The sequence below is a fragment of the Lolium rigidum genome, chromosome 7 (genome assembly GCF_022539505.1).
Source record: "Lolium rigidum isolate FL_2022 chromosome 7, APGP_CSIRO_Lrig_0.1, whole genome shotgun sequence".
Lineage (NCBI taxonomy): Eukaryota > Viridiplantae > Streptophyta > Magnoliopsida > Poales > Poaceae > Lolium > Lolium rigidum.
The window spans coordinates 353035718-353058037 of record NC_061514.1 but is presented as its reverse complement, the minus strand read 5'-3'; the positions used below and the strand labels follow the sequence as shown (position 1 = coordinate 353058037).

Genomic DNA, 22320 nt, shown 5'->3' with positions numbered 1-22320 from the left:
CTTGCACTTCTTCTTGGGCTTGCCCTTGGCAGCTGGCTCTTCTGGCGGGAGCTTGACGACGATGGGCACCCAGCCCTTGGCTCCGGACTGCACGAACCGGACCATGACGTGATCGCCGCCGCCTTCGACGCGGCGCAGGACCTTCTCCCGCCGGGACTCGAGCTCCGCGAGCACGGTGGAGAACTTGTCCAGGCCGAGCGACGCGTACGGGTTCTCCTTCTTCCCGCCCGCCGGCTTCTTCTTTTCCTTGGCCACATGAACCGGCTTCTCCTCCTTCCTCGGCGTCTCGCCACGGCCGCTCAGCTCGCATCTGTCGACATCCTGGAAGCTGGCCGTGCCACAGCACATCATTTCTTCTGGCATAATACCACTCTCTATCAGCGGAGGAACCAAGGGCCTTTTAAAGGGGAATAACTTGAAGCTGAAGCAGCTCGCAGGTTCGTGGACCTGTCTGCCTCGCTCTAGCTCCGTTGAGTTGCTGTTGTTGTTCTGGTCTGGAAGTCGGAGGCGACGACTCGATCATATGGAGGCCGCGGGGCGATGTCCTGGTCAAGCATGGATGTGCCCGATATTACTATTCAAATTTCATGCCTTGCTTGCCACGATTGACCCGGTAAGGCCTTGTTTGGTACTAGAGTTTTTGTGGGGATTTGTGGGGATAATACTCTAGAGTATTGGGTGAAACCCCTACCTTCACCCAATCCCCACTAATCCCCACAAAACATCATCCCAAGAAATCCCTAATCCCCATTTCTTTGAACTTTCATTTGGTAGGCAGGGATTGTTGCAGGGATTGTTACAGGGATTGGTGCACAAAAACAATGAAAATTAGCAAGGCAAATCAACAAAACGTTAGCAAAGATCTGATTTTTTATGTCATAGGCCACACGTCAACTTTGAACTGACACTTCAGATTCAGTCATAACACGAAGCCACTTTCGATTCAGGTCACAAAAATACTACAAGCCCATCTAAATAACAATTACACACGTTGATTTAAATAACATGAAGCCCATCACAAGTTCCATTTACCTAACATTAGACGTGTCCCTGACTGGACAAAAGTACTAAATTCAGATTACATGGAAGCATTGCCGTTGCAAAAACAAGACCACATAGGCATCGCATACATCATGTTCAAACTCATACTTGCCGATTAGCAGCTGCAGGTACATTTCAAAATGATGGGTGGATGATGCCCTGCAGTCCAACACAAATAACTACCGATCAAATGTAGAAGAAGAAACTTGACCTGAAATTCAATGAACCAGATTAATTATTTTCACATGGAAGAAACTTCATGCAAAAATGCAGAAGAATATTCAGTTTATGTTTTCACTTTTCAGTTTCCATGAACAAGCATAAGTTGATGGTATGCACATATTTCTTAGAAGATGGCAGTGATATACACTTTCTGCTTGGAGAAACAAACACAAGATGGATGATTAAAAAACTTCTAAGCACTAAGCACAGTATGTGTTTTCGTTACTTCTTAGTATTACCATAAAGTAGATTTCAAGCTTCAGCTCTTTGGTTCCAAGAGTTTCTGCTGCAAAACCTCAAGCAAGAGACTTGAAGAGAGCAACCTTAACTGTCACACTTGTAGAAGAGAAAAACCTATGCTTGTTTACATGAAAATACTGGGCAGTGGCTGTTTACACATAGCAACTTACAGGCTACAAATGCACACTCCAATGTACTACTTGTGAAATTTATTCAAGCTGGTGAGGATGATGCTCAGAATACCTCACTTCTTCCGTGACCATATATCCTTAGTTTACAATTTCTTTGGCTAGTTGAGCATGGTAAGAAACAAAAGCAATTTATACCTAAGCTGTGCACCATGGTCACCTGCCAGTCAAGTTCATTTTCTTGACATATTGTAGCTAGATTTTACTAACTGAGGTAACTATCAGGAAAGATTAGAAACGGCAGGTGGAAAATACAATAAGATACATAGTTTTGATCCTTGATGTCAGGAATGACAGCGCAAGCAACATGGTGATAAAGAACTCAGGTCACACAGCCTGCTACTACTGTAATTGGCAAACAAACTCTTCCTGCACATAAGCAACTGCGAGCATAACCATCAACTAAAAAAACCAAGAGTACATTGTGTGTGCTAGCTGTAAGTTGTAGTAACGGTACTAGATGTCAGGAAATAGTGGTGCTGGACTAATGATACTACTAGCAAATGATAATTATAATGGAAGGTTGTAACTTGTACTGGAACGTATATTCAATGGTCTAGTACTAGTGGCTGTACTCTAGCTTCCAGGAAAGCAAAACACAAAATATTACCTCATGGTAACTTGGACATCTCTGTTATTCCCTGTCATAAACAAAAAATACATCAGCTTTAGTAACTAACAATTAGACAGTACTGCTCTTATCTGTTATACAACTAGTACCAGGTTAATTAACCATGAGAGTATATATACAGAACTTGCAAAAAAAGAGTTTATACATATTAACCATGATGATGATAATTAGTTGCCGCCGGAACCAGAGCGGAAATACTACTCACATAGCAGTGAACACAAGAGCATGAAGGTACAAATGCAAACATCTGCATATGTAGTTTATAACTGAATTCTGGTAGCTAAAATCAATTCTAATAACATGACAATTCCCAAATTTCACAGACGGATTCATTATAATATCATTATATCACCATAAGGACAAACTTATTTGGCACCATGACTTAATTATTTCTTGGGGCAGTAAGCATGGATGAGGATTATGTGCGCAATGGGGGCTGTCCCAAAACCTACTGTCTAGCTTAACTATCTGAGTTTCTTTCTGGATGCAAGTGCACTGAATTCAAAACCCACATCTGGCCCATAATAACAGCTTAACACACCAGTAACTCCCATTAACATAAACACTTCCTAATCTCAAAATATCAAAATCCATTTCAACACAACGAATCCCCAGCCCCAAGTCAGTTACAAAGGACCAAATTTCACAACCAAATTCTCACGCAATCATACAAAAAGAGATAAATCATAGCATGAATTCCTCACAACTGTGCAGCAAGGTACCACATTTATTCAACCAAGCCATACATTGCCCATATCAGGTGAAGCTATGGATGGGGATTACGTGCGCCAAGGGCTGTAGATGGTGCACATGCATCTCAAAAGAGTCCAGGAAAGGGAGATACGGGCTATAGATGGTGAAATGGAGCGCAACAGCCCGACCGCCTGCCCCATTCCTCTCCCGCCTCCGATCAGTCGGACACTGCGATCCTAGCGCGATTTCTCTCCCAGAGCTCGCCCAGACCTAGCACCAGAGAGGGAGAAATAGAAGGGGGTTACCTGAGAGGATGCAGACTCGAGTACAAGACCGGCGGGAGGTGGCGTCGCCGGTCAAATACCAAGAACGGTGGCGATCTGATGTGGAGCGCTAGGCGGGATCCATCCTTGCGTGCGCCGGCAAGGTTCTCCGCCTCTCCCGCCCCTCCTGCAGTTCTAGCCACCGCTCCGCTCGCTGTTCGCCGCCGTTACGCTCGACGCTCGCCGCTGCCCGCTGCTTTGCTCGCTCGGCGCCGTCGCTTGCGGTAGGGTTTCGGTCGGGGACGAGCGAGGACGGGGATAATACGCGAGGTCCAGGTCCGGGATTCGGCCCAAGTCAAAAAATGGGTCGGGGACGGGGTTAATCGGGGATGGGCGGGGAATTTTTGGCCCAAAACTCCTCTACCAAATGGGCTTTCGGGGATTAGCGGGGTTTCGAAAATGGGCCGGGATAATACTCTCCCATCCCTGCAAATACACTTGTACCAAACGAGGCCTAAAGGAATTGATTAAACAAAAGAGCAAGAATCTTCAGAGAGAACAGCGACCTGTCCGACCATGTTCACAGAGCGTGCTTGTATTTCTGAATTGTATGAGAAGTTTTTATATGAACGTGTGATGATTCTGCATCAAGTAATCCATGACGTGCATGTGCCTAACACTAACTGCGTATCTGGATTCCGGATCCTCTTGCCATCAACCTTGTTAGTTGCCCGTCGAGCTCGCAGAGAATGATTGGTTAATTTAACATCATGTGAAGAAGAATTGACTCCAAATCTTCCTAGCTTGATCCTGACCTGAGCGGTGTACTGGTTGTCCGCATTGATTTTCATTCGTTACACGGGCGAGCGGTGCCGCGGGATCACGACGTCGCCCTCGTGATTATGGTGACGGTAACCCAAGTTTCTGCTTACTTTTTTAGTTAAAAAAATACATGGTGCACCCATAATCTTGTCCTCGAGACCCTCGTAAACTTGCATATTGGGGTGGAGCTGCCCTTAAACTTAGTTAGCGGTGTGAAAAAAACATATAGGTTAGTCCGAATTTAACATTTGATGCCAAGCTGGAGGTGTTGGCCTGGTTTTACTGCAGAAATACACTAAGATTTAGATAAACCCTTTTGCTAATTCCAGGTTGACCGGAAATTAAGTTAGTCCATATCAACTCGACAACTGTTAGATTTGTGCATACGAGAATTACACATGGATGTGTATTACACGTGAAACCAGGTGACCAGGAATTAAGCTAATTCTAGATCGACCGGGAATTAGCCGCGTCCTTAGAGAAAACCCATATTCTGTCTCTCCGTATTTTGGCCGGCATACTTACTTAAAATTGTCCACATTTTCTTACCATTTTCTTTTGTTACCCTTCTTCTCATCCCACCTAGAAAATTTGAGTTGGGCTTCCTAATCTACCCCTTGCTCCCCCCCGATGTCAACCACATCATCCATGTCGGTGGCTAGGAGTGGGGCGTTGCCATCGATTTTGTGGTGATGCAATCACTCAGACTCGGCCAAGACCCTTCAAGGAGGATGGGCTGCCTCACTATGGTATGGTTTTTCCCCTCACCACAACCTTGAGTTGCATTTGTCGATTGGGGTTTAGGTGTGCTTTTGGGGTAGATGATCCATGCCGGTTTAGGGTTATTTAGTTGGTGAGTTAGGTTATGTTCTGTCATAGGTGGGTAGATTAGTTTAGGTTTTGATTTTGAGAAGAGAGATAAGTGGATGTAGACGAATGGATGTGTGCGTAGTTCCCTTTTCTTTAGAATATGAAATTGCATATAAAGATCCTCCGAACTATGATGCACCGACCGTATTGGATCGCCTTGGCGCTGAAATTGATCACAATTTCTTATGTAGAACATCTGCAAGTTCGGTCTAATAATGTACACTTGCAAAAGAAGAGATGGAGGACAATAATTTAAATGAGATTTTGCTAAAAAAAATTGGTTTTTGATTTGAAGTGTGTACTTTATTTTATCTTCAATCTCAAGTTGTGTCCTGATTGGTGGCATAAAGTCTGAATTTTTATTATTAGGTAGTTTGAACCTTAGGTGCATAGTCACACTTCAAATCATGGGTTTATGCACACACACAAAACATGGCCGGACCACGCAAGCATGGCAGTAGATTATTAGGTTCAGACTAAATTGGCGTTTTACACACTAACCAAGTTTAAGGGTCACCCCACCCCACTTTGCAAGTTTATAGGATATTTGCACACCGAGGACAAGTTTGCGGGTGCCTGGCCCATGTAATTAACTCTATTTTTTTGTACACGAATTTCAGAATATGAATTTGCATAGGAAGATCCTCCAAAATATGATGAACCTGTTGTACTGGATCGCCTTTGTGCTGAAATTGATTACAATTTCTTATGTAGAACACCTTCAAGTTCAGCCTAATAATGTAGACTTGCAAAAGAAGAGATGGAGGGCCACAATTTAAAGGAGATTCTGCTACCTTTTTTTTTGGTTTTTGATTTGAAGTGTGTGCTACATTTTACCTTCAATCTCAAGCTTTGAACCTTGAATCCCTTATTGGTGACACAAAGTCTGAATTTTTATTATTAGGTAAGTTTGAATCTTAGGTGCATAATCAAACTTCATATCGGGGGTTTCTGCAAAAGAAAAAGAAAAAAGGCCGGACTGCTCCAGCGCGGCAGTAAATTATTCCGTTCAGACTAAATTGGCGTTTTACATGGTAACCAAGTTTAAGAGCTACCTACTCCAGCGCACTTTGTTAGTTCATGCGATATTTACACATCGAGAACAAGTTTGGGCAATATTTACACATAGAGGACAAGTTTATGCACCCCATTTTATAAGTTTATGGAGGTATTTGCATGTCGATGACAAGTTTGTGGGTGCTTGGCTATGTATTAAACTCTACTTTTTTATATAAATTTTTGCTTACTAGGATTTTGTATTTCTAAGTATACGTATGCAATGCTGACCAAGTTAACCCCACGTACACCCGGACCAAGTTTACACGAAAAAAAAACTGCCAGACCACTCCAACGTGGCAGTAAATTATTTGGTTAGACTAAATTGGCGTTTTACACCCTAACCAAGTTTAAGAGCTACCCTACCCACCCCACTCTGCAATTTTTGCCGTACTTACACATCGAGGACAAGTTTTTTTTTGCGATCAAATGGAGCTTCATTGATTAAGTAATGGGATTACAACCCTTCAACAGGACATTTTCTAAGAAGGGTGGCTTATAATTAATCCACAAACACCTTCTCCTATTATTATTATCATTCTTAGCGCAAAGATGAGCTGACTCATTTGCTAGTCTATCAATGAACTTAAAATAAATGCTAGAAATAAACCCACTAAGCTCCTTTATCTCCTGGTAAATATAAGTAATTTATGATCTACTTCCTCCAGAATCTTCCAACTGGTTCAACACCGCTTTGACATCGGTTTCAATTTCTACCGATGTAAGGTTTCGATCAATGGCTAGCTTACCGTTAGAGCCTCTATAATCAACAAATTAGCAGCATGTTTCGTACCACCCATGTATTTAACTCTATATTTTTTAACATGAATTTTCTGCTTACTAGGATGTTGTATTTCAAGTATACCTGTGCAGTGCTGCGGATCACGAGCGGCGGCTGGAGACACGACGCGGTAAGACTAGATTGCTGTGCAAGCCGTGGACCCTCTAAAGCTTATCGTGTCGATTTTATACTATCACGAGCCCCTGAAAGAGTCAGCGGCTGTGATTCATACGTAGGGATAATTTACCTGTTTTTGCTTGGCGTATGTCAAAGGAGGAGACAAATCAGCAGCTCGCTATGCTCCGCGCACATCATTTCGTTTGGATTACCATCTCCTCCCTTACGTGGTGACCGCCCCATCTTGACTAATGATTTTGAGGTGAGATCACCATGGATCTTCCGTCCGGTCAGCTAGGTTACTGCTAATGAAATAGCACGAAACTACGTTGCTTTAACCATGTGAAGTATTCCCGGGAAATTAGACTCGCACTGAAGTGCTCGAAACACGGATGAGATGACGGCTGCGAGAACAAGTTGGGAGGAAAATTCAGCTGCCCTTGCCAACTATTCAAAGTCTCGTAGTATGAAAGTATTAACAACGCGACTTCTTGCTACATACCGCTGAGCCTGACGCTGTCACCCGTTGATTAATGTTTGATCTTGTTAATTAGCAATTGATCGGGACCTGTAACTGTAAGAGATATAGCTGCCACGTACGACAATTGGATGATAGCTGAGATACGATCGAGGGTTCCATGGAATGCTTCTGGATGGACTATGTAAGTTTCTGCAGAGGATGCCAAGGTTGTTGCTAGCAGCTGTAAAAAAGAATAGTTGTTGTTAGCAGCCTAGCACCTCTGACGCGCGCATGCCATGGCCCATGCCCCATGGCATCAAAGATCACATAGCTCTTTCATTCTTGTTTCCTCCTTAAAAGTTCGTATTCTTTTTTCACCCCTCTTTTGTGAGTGCAATAATAATAAGTACATTAATAGCAGAATATATAGGCAACGAGTTTGAAAAAAGGTTTCTCCGTGCTCTCGACCATATGAACGTTGTTAACAGTGGCGGAGCTACGCCTGGTGCTACCGGTGTTGTAGCACCAGCCGAGCAGCTACACTACAACAAGTTATTCCTCCGTTTCAAAGTTGCAAACATGAAATGCTAGGTAATTAGCACCACTAAGCCTGTATTAGTACCACACTTGGGTTGTTAATGTTTATTTGAACACCAAACATAACATGTAAATGTAGATCACCTAACATAGGACTAAGTCGTGCTACGAAACCTATTTAAAAAACATTGCCGGGCCAAAACTTGTTAGTGTACAACGACCCCTGTCATAAGATTGCCGTGCATGCTCTCTACCTGTATTTTTTACGACTACATACGATGAGAATGTTGAAAATATGATGCGTAGGCAATCATCTAGGTGATTATATTTCAATATATCCATGAATACTGAATGTTTCTTGAACATTGTATTTTTATTTGCATGTACGTGATTTATTTGTGAAAAACTATACTTGTATGGTTATTCTAAAAATGTAATCTTCAGGTTTACAACGAAGCATGTTACGATGCATGGTCAATCAATATGTGATTTCTTCTGTCTACATGAGAGAGATATTTCCGGGCTTAGATCTAGAAATACATGGACGTGCTACTTAAAGCTAAAGAGTTAACCTCGCTATTCAAGGATTCCAAATCAAACAATAAAAAGAGTGGACAGCTTGGATCCCAAATCAATAATAAAAATTTATTATTCATACCATGAACGTCCTTTATACGAACATTTTCATCATGCATAGGAATATTTTTTTAGAATGCACGAACAATTAATCTGATATAAACCCAGGTCGGCCTGTATGGGGCTAAGCCTGTTGGGCAATTATCCATAGGGCCCAATGACCTAGCCCAGAGGCCATGGACCTGTTCCCTCTACTATTATGGGCTCTGTCATATTCTCGGTGCGCACATTCGCAGGCCGTTTGTTCCGAATCTCTCTCCGGTGTGCATCTCCTTCCTCCTCCACCTCTCTCCGGCGTGCGGCTCCGACGCGATGGCCGCCCCACTCCGGCGGGTCGTCCCCGGCCTAGGCCGCGCCCTGCTGTCCCCGACGCCCGCGCGGATGCTCTCCGCGGAGGCCTCCGATGCCCTCGTGGAGATCAAGCCCGGGGAGATCGGCATGGTCTCCGGCATCCCCGAGGAGCACCTCCGCCGCAAGGTAACGTTCCCTCGCCTTCGCTGTCATCGCAATAGGCCAGTATTTAGTGGATCCATTCGGACATCGCTCGAGATGTTCGGGTTTCAAGGTTTTTTTTGTAGGTTGTTAGGTGTTGAGGTTATGGGTCCATGCGTTAGTTGTGGCTGGAGTCCGTACTTCGGACTTGACAGAAATGCGAATTTAGTGGTAGTAGTGTACATACAAATTTCAATTGGTTTGGGCTATGGTGGTGAGAAATGTGTGGGAGGTTGGGTTCCACCCCGCATAGATTGTGCCAAATTTTCAACCCAATGACGATTTGGAGCCACTGTGTTAGACCATTTTTGTTGGGGCATTTGATTAGAGAGACATGTCTCTGCAGAAAATGAGAACAAAAAGGTAGAGAGTGGCAATGGCCACATTACTCTCGCGCTTTGTAACTTTGGATAAGTGGATCCTGGTTTGCTTTACATTTTGCTACAGTTTTAACTTTGGTTGTGCATTATGCACAGTCATAGTTTGATGGGTCTCCAAGAATTTTTTGAGATGTTTAATTGGAGTTAACAGTATTTGGTCAGAAATTCTGCAATTTTGGAGCTTACAGTGTGATGGTTTATATGCTAGTTATAAACTTTCAGGAGGATAGGTGCCAAATCCGAAATCCTAAATGCCTGATTTGATTTCTCAAATTCACTTTCAGAGGATAGGTGCTAGAGCCAAATTTTGTATCTGAACCTTTTCTCCCCTTTTCAGATATTCACTTTATCCTTGTGAATATGCAGGTTCTAATCTATGCACCAGCTAGGACTGCATCTCAGCAAGGTTCCGGCAAAGTTGGGAGGTGGAAAATCAACTTCATGTCAACTCAAAAGTATGTTTCTTGTTCTGCTTTGTTGGTTCTCTTGTTCTTTCTAAAGGGCCATATGCATCCTGAATTCCTCTGATAGTGTCATGTTGTTAGATCAAGATGACATGAAATTGAACAATTTGCCTCGTTTAAATTTAAGTATTTAAACTCGACTTACATTAAAACCTACCTTCCAAACGGATCATAACTAGAAATTTTCTTATGTTAATCACAAACTAATGCTCAAGTGGGGCTGTGAAAAATCCGAACTATTAGTGGCTGACATACTGGACTACTAGCTCATGCTTGATTGTGCAGTTAGACTGTAGTTGTAACTAAGCCCTGAATGTTCTTATATCTCATGGGGTATTCTTTATGTGCTCTCCACTAGCAGCCCATGTATCAAGTTAATTGTTCATTAGAAGTTACCCAAAACATTATGAGTCATAGTAAGGTGATTGCGAAGCACAGGTGTTCAAATGTTCAATAGGTGTATCATTCTGATAATACGCGTGAGTGGATCTGTGCTTGCATAGGTGAACTCCCACTATTTCAACCATTAAATGGCCTTGAGATCTGGCATATTCTCTTACCATACAATAGCGGGGGAGAATGTGCACAGATCTGAAGGCACATTATGCTGGTCGAGAAGTGCAGCACCAACTGAAACAAGTACAAGTGCAAGTGAATACCATAACCTACCATATAATATAAACAAAAAATCATACCAATCGGAAATAAACCAGCAACGAGCGCAGCTGGGTTAAGACCATCACTTTGGTAACCCAATGCAAAAACTGCAAAGGCGTGATTAGAGATGTTATTGTATCTGTAACTGTATAAGAAATGAGATTAATGCTCCTACATTTGTACCACAAGTTTTTTTTTTTTTTTTTTTTTGTATTTTCCTTTCAGAGGTGCTGTGTGTTATGGGTTCTTACTTGTCGTACTTAAAACATAATATTTATAGATATAATATGGAAGTGCTCTGCGCACGACAAATCATCTTACAATCCACTTACCATGCCATGTGGGTAGACATTTGATGGCATCACACAACTATTGTAGGGCTGTTCGTCTTGCTTCTAGCATTGTTGTCTATAATGCCCTCAATACCTATGTGACATGATCTTGAGGTCCCCAATTAAGTAGCATCTCATCGTGTGTCGTGGTACCATAATATTTTCTATGTGATCGGGTTTGCTTCTGCAAGACACTCGATGCTAGAAGCCTCTAACTGTGCTCTTTGACTTGTTACTAGATGGACCCAGCGCGTCCTGCCGCGCCGTCCTCTGCTAAATGTGTTTAGGTTTTGTGCTGGGCTATTCTTTTGTTGGTGCATATTATATAATATCGTTTTTGGTTGGCTGACTATTTTGAACCTATGACATGAGTTGAACGAAAATAAAAAAAATTAGACTGTAATATCTTGCTAAAAGGGGAAAAACACATTCAAACAGAATTTCACAAGTAAATAACAGTCTTGGGAACTGGATCAACCATCCTGAGCCTCAACGCCACATCTTCGCCAGGTCTTGATTGCACCTAAAGAGATGTTTTGCTATTCATTTGTGTTGCATTTCATAAATAAACAATATTGAAGAATAGCCATGCAACTTACATTGGGCTCCTTGTCTTGCTGCTCTTATTCTTAGAATCATCTCTCACAAACCGCTAGCTCTTGTATACTTTGTATATACAAGTACTAAAGTAACATGAGGACTGCTCTATCACTGCGGAATGTAGATCATGCATGCTCCAATAGGCTGATTGCAACGTAATTTAAACTTCATGTAGAATCTGAAGTTACGAAACAAGCAAGAAGCTGGAAACTGTTGCTGTTTTTGCTGCTTTCATTTTCATTGTCGCAACCTGTAAAGCATGAAGATCACAGCTGATTTATTCGATTTCCGATTAAGCAGGTCTCTTTGATTAGGTGCTGCAGTGTGCCTTTTTTTTGGTTGTCTATGGCTCAGGTTCATGGATTGTGCACTTATTCTGTTCTTGTCTTTTTGAATTAGATTTTGGTTAGCAAACTAACAATATCAGGTTTTTTCCTTTTTTTTTCTGACAAACTGGTTCTAACATTTGAATTCATGATAGGTGGGAGAACCCATTAATGGGATGGACATCTACTGGTGATCCGTATGCTAATGTTGGTGAAGCTGGACTTTCATTTGACAGTGCTGACTCAGCAAAGGCATTCGCTGAAAAACACGGATGGGAATATGTGGTGGGTCCTTTTCCCCTTCCTGGTATTCTGGTAGATAAGTCACAAATTAGATATCCTATTCAGGATGTTAACTTCGAGAATATTGGGAAATAGCAAAGCATGATTTGGTTACACTTTTGAACATCTAGTAGTTTGATACTTGATTCTTCTCTAATTTGAATATTCAAATTAGGCAGTAACCCATGGTAAGTTTCCAAACCAGTTAAGGCACATTTAATCAACTACAGATGGAGATGGATTTCAAACTGGTCACATATGAAGTTTAATTTTCTCTCATTCTGGATTTTATTTCTTGGTAGCTTAATTTGCCTAATAGATAGGCGGTCAAGTATTGTTCTACTGCTACCTATTGATGCCTCCTTCAAAATTTGCTGAACAGTTCTTATCTCGTTTGTTTTGCTCGATTAAGTCAGCTGAATTTTTTTTTCTCCACAAATAACCTCTCACCTGTTTTGCCATGAAATTAAGCACTTATGTCACACGCCTTTTGATTAACATATCCTCCTTATGTCTTAGACATATGATAATAGATTATGCCTGTGAAAGTCAAATATTGACCATGTTCCTTCTCTGAAACCTCCGTTAGCTACCTGTATCATTTTCAATTTAGTGGCAGAGGAAGTTTTGGTGCTAAATTCACATGATTTTTTTTAAACTAAGGTGAAGCTATCTTTAACAATTTTGAAATTTATTTCTGGTATGTTCCAAATAGCGCTAGCCGGAGCAGTCAATCATCTCTATCTTGTGATTAGAGAGGTAGTCAGACGATTAATCAATCTAGATGGTAAGCTGTTAGTTGGCCGTACAGCTACCAAAAACACTAAAAGATGCGTAACTACCAAGTCTCACTGTACTAAAAAAACCACAACCCAGCTGCCACTAATCACTATTTGACAATCCCGACTCCCAAACAAGCAGAAGCAAGCAGTCAACTGACAAATAAATAGCAAAGCACCGGAGCAGACTACAAGAGCGCTGGAGTTTGATTCGACTTGGTCAGCAGAAGCAGAGGCGAAGGAGCATGTTGAAGCAGAAGCAGAGGTGGTGGTGCGTCTCTGGTCTTATCGCAGTCAGCTGTGCCAGCTTTGTTCTTGCGGTGGTGGCATAGATGGTCGTGGGTGCCTCTCTGCCGGCTCATTCTGTTTCACTGCATGCCTCTTCCAAATACCCCGAGTGTTCCCAAAAAACGATTTTACCAATGCTTTCTTTGCCCATTAGTCCGGCTTGGACCGACTGGAGTTGTGTGTGAGAAGTTCAATCGGCTAGCCACACATGTGCCAACTATGGCCTAATCGCCACGGTGGGGTTCAGGCGTTCAACACAATGTTTACATGGGCGTTTAATCGTCTAGGCGGCAGTTTTTTAGTATTCTGTATGTTGAGTTGAATCTCCTTTGGCTATTGTGTAGTATTCAGTTAACTTGAGCTGTGCTGTTTTTTGTTTGTTTTGGAATATGCCTTCTGTATTTATTTTCTTGGAAAAATGGGAACTGTATACTTACATGTACATGTACTTTTTGCAGCTGAGGAAACGTCATACACCTCTTTTGAAGGTTCGTATCCCATGCACATCCTTCATTTTGACTTGGTTAATGCATTTTCCTATTTTATACAGTTCATATCTTGCATGTCCATAGTTTTTAACCAAATACACTTTTTTTTGCTTCGCTTAGGCATAATACTTGCAACTATGGCTTCTCAATATGTTTGTGCTTACATGTACTTTGCCCTAATTATAGAATTTGTAATTTTCCTAATCTTCTTACACGTCTTCTGCATTGATTTACCGGATATGACAGACATATCCTCATAGGAAGTACTTAACATCGAGTCGCAAGCAAGATATTAAGTGAATCTTCTGATAAGAGACGTTAGTGGTCATGATTTTGGTACTAAGCACTAAATGTGATTATTTCCTCAAGTGATGTGATCCTTGTTAGTCAGGACAACTCATGTCAATGCATTATAATATGTGGAATAGAGCGGAGATGAAATTAGGACATGTTTGGAACTTGGATGTGAGGGCGGTGACTTGGGTGTTTCCACCTTTGGACTGGGGGGTAATGGTGCCACTGGCAGCCTGGCAAGGGCTTCTTAAGCGTATGTAGAGGCAAGGGGACATGTAAGAGTAATGGGCGAAGACCAACTTGGTAATGACTAGCGAGGACTAACTTGGGGTCTGGGGGGGACACGAAGGAAATTGGTGTGATGACCAAGGAGGAGGGAAATCCTGCGTTTAACGGGGGTAGCCTGTTGCTTGGTTTGTGACGCTCCCATTTTTCACGTCTACTGTGTGCTGGAACTTCACTCTTTCATGTAAATTAGCTTGCCTTTCGTTCGGGGCCTTCCTCGGTACTTAGAACTTAGAAGTCAGCTGTTTGTAGAGAAAAACCAAAATTGTCATCAACATTAGAAACACATCGAATGTGAACTGGGAGAGTTCAACATTATTAGTTCAACGAATGTGAACTTGGCCAGAGTTATACCGTCCTCATCGATCCTTATCTTTTAGTTACTAGAAACTCGATGAGGACAAGCTAAGTCAGTACATGCTGCCGTACTGGTTGAATTGATGTACCTACACCATACTGAGAACGAGACCACTGTTTTGGCATTGTTTTCACGGTCCCAAGGATTTGACTTTTCAGCTAAAGAAAAAGAGTTGAGGTTTTTGTTGGTCATTGTGTGCAGGATTACGAGCTGCTTAAACAAATTACACATCAGATTCAGATAACAAGATTAATGAGCATCCCGATTACAGTCGTGCACTAGATATTTGCATGCTTCTAGTCTTCTGTATAGCATAATTAACGGTTGCTGTTGAATCATGCAGCCCAAAACGTACGCAGAAAACTTCAAGTGGAAGGGTCCCCCGAAGACGGAGGAAGCAGCTTGAGCCCTGAGCCGTGGACTTGCATGTTGTGTGTGAAGAATGTGATGAGATGTTGTCATTTCATATGCTGTCTGTACTGTTTTCGCTTTTGATCAACCCCTGTCGTGCAATATGAGCTAGAACATGTCTTCATCAAACGTGTAATAAGCACGCATTGTAACCGAACACAATGTTCATCTTATCATCAAATGTTTGTTAACTGATCAACCAAACATCTACCATGTGTTTATCACTTCAGAAAGTTCCTGCTCACTCAAAAGAACTTGGCAATAGTTTTTGCTATATTGTGTACACCTACATTTGCTTAGCCAGTCACCCCCGGTTGCACGCAAAGAAGGCGAGACAGATCCGACTGCCAGTCTGTGACTAGGCTTTTTGTCTATCCTGCCTTGTCCTTTGCACTCCTATACCAATCAGCGGTCGTTATCAAATGGAACACCAAGAACCTGAGAAGGCACCAGCAGATGTACAATTCACTAAAGCACATGTCATATTTTCCCTTCCATTCTCCAGTCAACATCATCTGTATGTACTTTAGTAGTACCTGGCCATGCAACCTATGGAGTTACCAAAAGAGGAAACAGCTCAGTCACCTAGGTTTACCAGCACCGCTAAACATGCACCTTAACCTTCCCCTTAACCTAGTCTTAAAACAAAACAAAAGAACATGCGACTTAATCTACTATAGCATATGCACTTTGGTTGGGTCTGAAGTTGTCCACGACGCAGGATGTACAGTACAGACGGCAGCAGCGTCGTCTCATGCGTCGCCGGAGCGGTGGCTGCTGACGGAGGACGACGCATCGGCGGTGCGGAACCTCCAGGCGTAAATGTAGTCCCTGGAGTCGCAGTGCAGCCGGGTGACGTCGCACGCCGCATGCACGGACGCCCGCTCGCCGCCGCCGCGCTCCCACTCGATCTTGGCCGTGCACGAGAAGCCCCCGCTGGTGTCCGTCTGCTGGGGCGGCACCACAAGGGCAACCTCGCCGCTGATCCTCCTGGCGAGCGCGCCGAGCCAGGGGCACTCGGGCGCGCCCACCATCTCCTTGTACTTGTCGTTGACGAGGCGGACGCGGTTGCCCGAGTCCGAGACCACCGCCGGGAGCGCGTCGGCCTCCAGCTCCGCCTCCACTTCCTCCGCCGTCTTCGAGGTGGCGGTGGTGGTGCATGCGCCGTGGACGACGATGGAGGCGATGTGGATGGTGGATCCCACGGGGCGCACCGCCCGCGGCGAGATCACCTTGGGCTCCAGCAGCTTCCGCAGCAGGTCGCGCTCCACGGGGACGTCCCGCTCCTCCTCCTCGTCGTCCTCGCCTGCCGCACCCGGCGAGAGCGATGGCAGGGACATGCATGCAGTGGGTGGGATGGCGACGGACACGTGCGCCCTCGTCGCCGTGGCCACCACCGCGTCGGTGGCCGCGGCCGCCGCGCACCGGAGCGGCATCGGGTACACGGGCCTCTTATTCCTCTTGGCGGACGAGGACGGGGAGACCGGCGGCACGGTCGTGCGCCCTCGCTTGCGGGCCCGGCACGGCCTGCTCTGCAGGTGGCAGAGCACGCTGTTGGCGGCCACGGCGGCGGCGCCGTCGATGGCCGGTGATGTGGGCAGGGCGGCCGGCTTTGGCGCGATGGGGCGGAAGCGCGCGAGGATCTGGTTGGCCTTGACGGCCATGTCGACCGGCTGCACCATGGCCATGGGGACTGAGGAGACGGGCGGAGAGCACGGCGTTGGTGGTCGCTGGTGGCGTGGCCGGGTTAAGAAGGCGCGGGCGGCCAATCGGATGGGCGCAGGGGGCGGGGCACGTGGGACGGAGTGGCGGGGTACGTGGGCTCGCGGGCGGGGACGCGGCCGACACGTAGGCGGAGGCGAGTCGCTGCTCTGGCGTGGGTTCCAGCGGCGTCCAGTGAGAGGAGCGTCAGGCGTGTGACGGACGGAGCGGGCAACGGGGGGAGGCACCGCGCGCGGGCGTGCATGCGCGAGCTTTTGGCCGCTTCGGCGCGGTCCGCGTTCGCCGCACCGCGCCTCGCCGTGCCTCGTGGCTGCTTGTCGTTGGGTCACCATGTCAGACACTGCGACACTCGCCGCCAACCGGATGCTCCTACTGCAGCACACAAAGCACTTCACACCACTTTCCTTGCACGACGAGTTTTGTGCAGGTACAATGTACGTACTTAATTAATCTACTCCGTAATGTACGTAGTTAATTAATCTACTCCGTACTTCAATTTCCCAGTCTACGTATATCATTTACCTTAGGGCATCGGATAGGTTCGTTTCGGCGCATTCTCAACACAAATATGGGCTGGCTTTGCGGTTTGGTGGACGTACGGTTCACGTTTCCTTCCATGGCTACAAGTTGGTGGTGTTACTGTATGTAGTTATTTTTGTTTTCCTTAACATGCATTACAATGTAAATGTAATTAAGCTAAACCTAAATGACACGCCACTACTGCCGTAGCTCCTTGCCACCCCACCTGTGATGCCTTGGTCCTCATAGGATTGGGTACCGTCGGAGCCTCCTTGGCCCTCGTACCTGCCGCTCCTTGCACACCACGGTGTGCCTGCTTCGTTGGCTCGTCACATCCTCTCAGCGGCGGCCTTCTTCGGCATCTTGATGCGGGTAGCAGTCAGGCACCCCAATTGCATCGTCTGCGTCAAGGATATCGCTTCAATTTTGGTAACCCTAGCTGCCTGACGTGCCGCCAACGCTTTCATGTCTTCCTGCACACGCTCGGCCACCCTAGCCGTCGGCACGACAACGAAGACAACACGTTAGCAAGCGGTGGTGGTCTATTCTCCCTCCATAGCAGATTGGAGGGGAGCCTGCTGGCGAGCTTTCGCTCCTGCCGCCTAGCAAGCTTGCAGTGCCTAGGCGCGTCACTCTTGCGTCATAAACTGGCGGACGCATTCCACCATGGCCGTCGTTTGACGGGACAGCTGGTCGATGCGCGCATCAATGTCCTCCTCGGTTGCCTCTTGGGCACGCTGGTGCGATGCGGCATGGAAGGACTCGAGGAGGGTGACCTGATCACCGCGCATCAGCGTCGGAGAGCGTCCTCATCCCCTTCATCCTCCCATTCTACGGCCGTGCCCTCGTCGACGTTCACCGTCGGGCTGCCGTTGGAGATTCCCTTAGTATAACCTTCATGTGCTCACGAACAACCAACGGCAACGGCGAGACCGCTTAGAGTACAGGTACGTTTGGATCTTGGATGTATCCCCACGTGCCGATGATCATGAGGCAAATAGACTTTGCATGCATACGTACAAATTTGCGAGAGTAATCCGGCCGTGATCATCACCTGCGTCTATATCGTCAAAGAAATTAAAGCCGGTGACGAAGCACACTTAGCACGTGGCCAACAGGAGCACCGCATACATTGCGTACCTACAAGCTACGACGTACGCTAGCATACGTACGTCAGATGCGTCGTCCAGATAATAATCTAGACAAAAGCCCATACGTACTGTGGAAGTACACCGTACTAGAAGAGCAGTAGTAACTGGCACAGTTGATCCAGGCCGGCGTGTCACGTGCTTGTATACGGCCCGTAGATACATACTCCTTTGTACACGAAACCTCACTGGCCAGATCGAGGTCGGTCTTGACACGCGGAGCAGTGCATGTCCTACTGTTTGGTCATCTTCTTCCCCGGCCGGCCGGCCCCACCCGAGAACCGAAACTTTGGACGCTAGTTACTGGTAGCTATAGCTAGGGATGATGATATTTTAACCCGGCCGCGTTGGCGCATGCATGCGCGGCAAGTGCTGCGTGCCGTGTCGAGCGGACAGGATGGAGGCGCGACGAGTGGCGGCGCGGCCATTGGCGGGCGCAGGGGGAGGCAGCCCCGGCGAGTGGCGAGCGCGCGGAGCACGCTGCCGCGCTGCGATACGGCATGCAGGGCTCCGTGGCGGTGCTGCGCTACAGCTGGGCCGGGGTCTGCTCTCTGCTGCCGCTGCGAGCCATGGCCATGACTCTACCGTTAATGGCGCTACTACCTTGCTGCTGCATGCGCGCAAAGTTGCAACCATAGTATGTGACGACTAATCGATCCCTGGATTTCGATTTCGCTCGCACATTCATGCATACAATTCTTTTTGAAAATCAGATCGGACCAGACATGCGCAAAAATTCACTTTTGATCTTTGTGTTAGAGATATATTTCGTGTACGTATAAACGGATAGTCTAGGATAGAGATAGGAGTATAGGACTCTCGTGTCTTGTCTTGCACTCCAAGATGATCCCTGTACGTCTATATATACTCACCATGAGGCTCAACAAGATAGGAAAAGAAAGGATGTGGTTGAAAACCTCAGGTGGAGGCTTGGACTGAAACATGTGGTTTCCTACCATGAAGAAGGGAAGGGGGGAGGTCTAGCCCTCTTCTGGCATGAAGAGTTAGAAGTCGAGCTTTTTAAAATAAATGATAGAATTATCGATGTAACCGTTTTTTATTCGAAAAAAGGAATAAAATGGAGGTGCACGTTTGTGTATGGCGAGCCTAAAACCCATATGAGACATCATATGTGGGATATGTTAAAAAAGATAAAACCAATGATGAATTTGCCTTGGCTTATGTTAGGAGATTTTAATGAAACCATGTGGCAGTGTGAACATTTATCAAAAAAGAAAAGAAATGAAAAGCAAATGTTAGATTTTAGAGAAGTACTTTCTCACTGTGATCTCCATGACCTTGGCTTCAGTGGAAAGCCTTGGACTTTTAATAATAAACAAAAAGGAAAAGATAATGTGAAAGTTAGGCTAGATAGGGCAGTAGCCACTCCTAGCTGAACAAACATTTACCCTCAAAGCCAAGTGACTCACCTTACTTCTTCTCGTTCAGATCACTGTCCTATTTTACTTGATATGTACCAGGAAGGAGGAGGAAATACTTCAGCTCGCCCGAGAAGGTATGAAGCGGTTTGGGAGGCAGAGGCATCACTCATGGAGGAAATACAAATTGCTTGGGAGAAGCACGCAAAACCACATGATCTGGGAGCAGTGGCTTCTAACCTAGCAGGCGTGATGGACTGTCTTCAGAGCTGGAGTAAAAGAACAGTTGGATCGGTGAACAATAGAATAAAGAAGCTTAGAAAGAAGCTGAAGAAATTAAATCTAAGGAACTTTGATAATGAACAAGAGACAAGAAGAAATATTGAGAAGGAGCTTGACAAGTTACTGGAACAAGAAGAAGTGTACTGGAAGCAAAGATCAAGAATAAACTGGCTAAAAGAAGGTGATCGAAATACAAAAAAAAATCACAGAAAAGCAACCTGGAGATCGAAGAAGAATAAAATAGAAAAGTTACAACAAGATAATGGCTTGGTTATTGTTGATAAGGAACAGATGAAAGAGATGACAAATCAATTTTTCAAAGACCTATATACATCGGACCTGGTGTGCAACCTGAAGCCATTTTAGAGGATATTGTTCCTCGGATCTCAGAGGAAATTAATGAGAAATTATGTGCAGACTTTTCTGATGAAGAAATAGGTACTGCCTTATTCCAAAAAATAGGCCCACTAAAAGCGCCTGGCAGGGATGGTTTTCCGGCAAGATTTTTCCACAGACATTGGGGAGTGTTCAAAGAGGATATCACTGAGGCAGTAAAAGAATTCTTTAGAACAAAGAGACGGAGGGTATTAATGATACTGTAATCGTGATGATCCCAAAAAAGAAAAACCCGGTTTGTCTAAGAGACTTTAGATCAATAAGCATATGCAATGTTATTTACAAAGTGGTTTCCAAATGTTTGGTTAATAGGCTGAGACCGATTCTTCAGGATATAATTGCACCAAACCAGAGCGCTTTCGTTCCTGGGAGGATGATCACTGACAATGCATTGATTGCTTTTGAATGCATTCACTCTCTTCAAAAAAGCAATGATAGAAAAGGTAACTTTTGTGCTTATAAGCTAGACTTAGCTAAAGCCTATGATAGAGTTGACTGGTCTTATTTGGAAGATGTACTTCTAAAGCTTGGTTTTGCTGAACAATGGATTGGATGGATTATGTCTTGCATCAAATCAGTATCTTACTCAGTTAGATTCAATGGGGAGCTGTTAAATAAATTCACCCCCTCTAGAGGATTAAGACAGGGAGACCCATTATCACCCTATCTGTTCCTTTTTGTTGCGGATGGCTTATCAAGACTTCTCCAGAAAGAAATTGATGAAGGAAGAATTACAGAGCTGAAAGTGTGCAGACGAAGCCCCGGTATTTCTCATTTACTCGTTCGCAGATGATAGTCCGTTGTTTTTTGAAGCCAACTCAGATCAAGCAAGCAAGGTCAAAGTAGTCTTAAACAAATATGAGAAGGCAACAGGACAACTCCTAAGCCCTGGTAAATGTTCATTGCTTGTTGGAAATAAGTGTTCCGAGGATCGAGCCAAGTAGTGGCTTCCATTCTGGACATCCAAACTATAGGTTTTGAGGAAAAGTACCTAGGTTTGCCAGTGCCAGAAGGGCGCATGAAAGATGGTAAATTTCAGCCGGTTAAAGAGAAATTAAAAAAGAAGTTCTCTGACTATGCTGAAAAATATGCGTCTAGTGGAGCGAAGGATGTTCTGATAAAATCTGTTATCCAGGTCATCCCCACTTACCCAATGAGTGTTTTTAAATTCTCTGAAGGGCTTTGTGAAGATTTGATGAAATTAACTAGAGACTTCTGGTGGGGTGATGAAAAAGAGAGAAGACGGATGCACTGGATGAGCTGGGATAAAATAACAAAAAGGAAAAGACAAGGTGGCATGGGTTTTAAAGATCTCCATCTTTTTAACCAAGCTCTGCTAGCAAAACAGTCCTGGAGGTTGATTGTCTTCCCTGATAGTCTTTGTGCGAAATTGCTGAAAGCAAAATACTACCCGGATGGGGAACTAATGGACACAACTTTTATCCAGAACCCATCCCCTGGATGGCAAGGAATAATGCATGGCCTAGAGCTCTTGAAGAAAGGGGCTATGTGGAGAATTGGTAATGGGGCCAAAGTACGTATTTGGAGAGACAACTGGGTGCCAAGGGGAAATATGAAAATATCTACTAATGTAAACAACTCACGGTTAAGAAGAGTCTCTCAATTGATAAACAACCATGACCACACCTGGAAGGAAGATGTTATCCGTGATATCTTTATGCCTCATGATGCTGATGTTGTCTTACGTATTAGACTACCATCCTATGATGAGGAGGATTTTATTTCCTGGACACTTGAAAATCATGGCATGTTCACTGTCAGGAGCGCGTACAACCTTGCGCTCGACCTGAAAAATGGAACACCGCCTAATTCAAGCAGCTGCCAAAATGGTGATAGGAATCTTTGGAAAGTCATTTGGAG

At 44.8% G+C, this 22320-nt stretch overlaps 2 protein-coding genes and 2 long non-coding RNA genes across 4 annotated transcripts; 1 reads left to right on the top strand and 3 right to left on the bottom strand.

Moving 5' to 3' along the window:
* Positions 1-836: 836 nt before the first annotated feature.
* On the bottom strand, positions 837-3483 carry LOC124677316. Its single transcript, XR_006994018.1, has 3 exons — positions 3321-3483; positions 2302-2332; positions 837-1252 (listed from the first exon to the last, which is right to left on the bottom strand). It is a non-coding gene; the product is annotated as an uncharacterized LOC124677316 (long non-coding RNA).
* Positions 3484-8832: 5349 nt separating this feature from the next.
* On the top strand, positions 8833-15192 carry LOC124674521 (NADH dehydrogenase [ubiquinone] iron-sulfur protein 4, mitochondrial-like). Its single transcript, XM_047210567.1, has 5 exons — positions 8833-9034; positions 9796-9884; positions 11964-12093; positions 13616-13645; positions 14926-15192. Exons 1-5 carry the CDS (start codon positions 8870-8872, stop codon positions 14986-14988), a joined length of 477 nt encoding a protein of 158 aa, XP_047066523.1. The 5' UTR covers positions 8833-8869; the 3' UTR covers positions 14989-15192.
* LOC124674522 lies at positions 11255-11554 on the bottom strand. Its single transcript, XR_006993041.1, has 2 exons — positions 11482-11554; positions 11255-11405 (listed from the first exon to the last, which is right to left on the bottom strand). It is a non-coding gene; the product is annotated as an uncharacterized LOC124674522 (long non-coding RNA).
* Positions 15193-15745: 553 nt separating the features above from the next.
* LOC124670394 lies at positions 15746-16681 on the bottom strand. The gene has a single exon (XM_047206903.1). The coding sequence runs from the start codon at positions 16679-16681 to the stop codon at positions 15746-15748; it is 936 nt and encodes a 311-aa protein (XP_047062859.1).
* Between the last annotated feature and the right edge of the window lie 5639 nt (positions 16682-22320).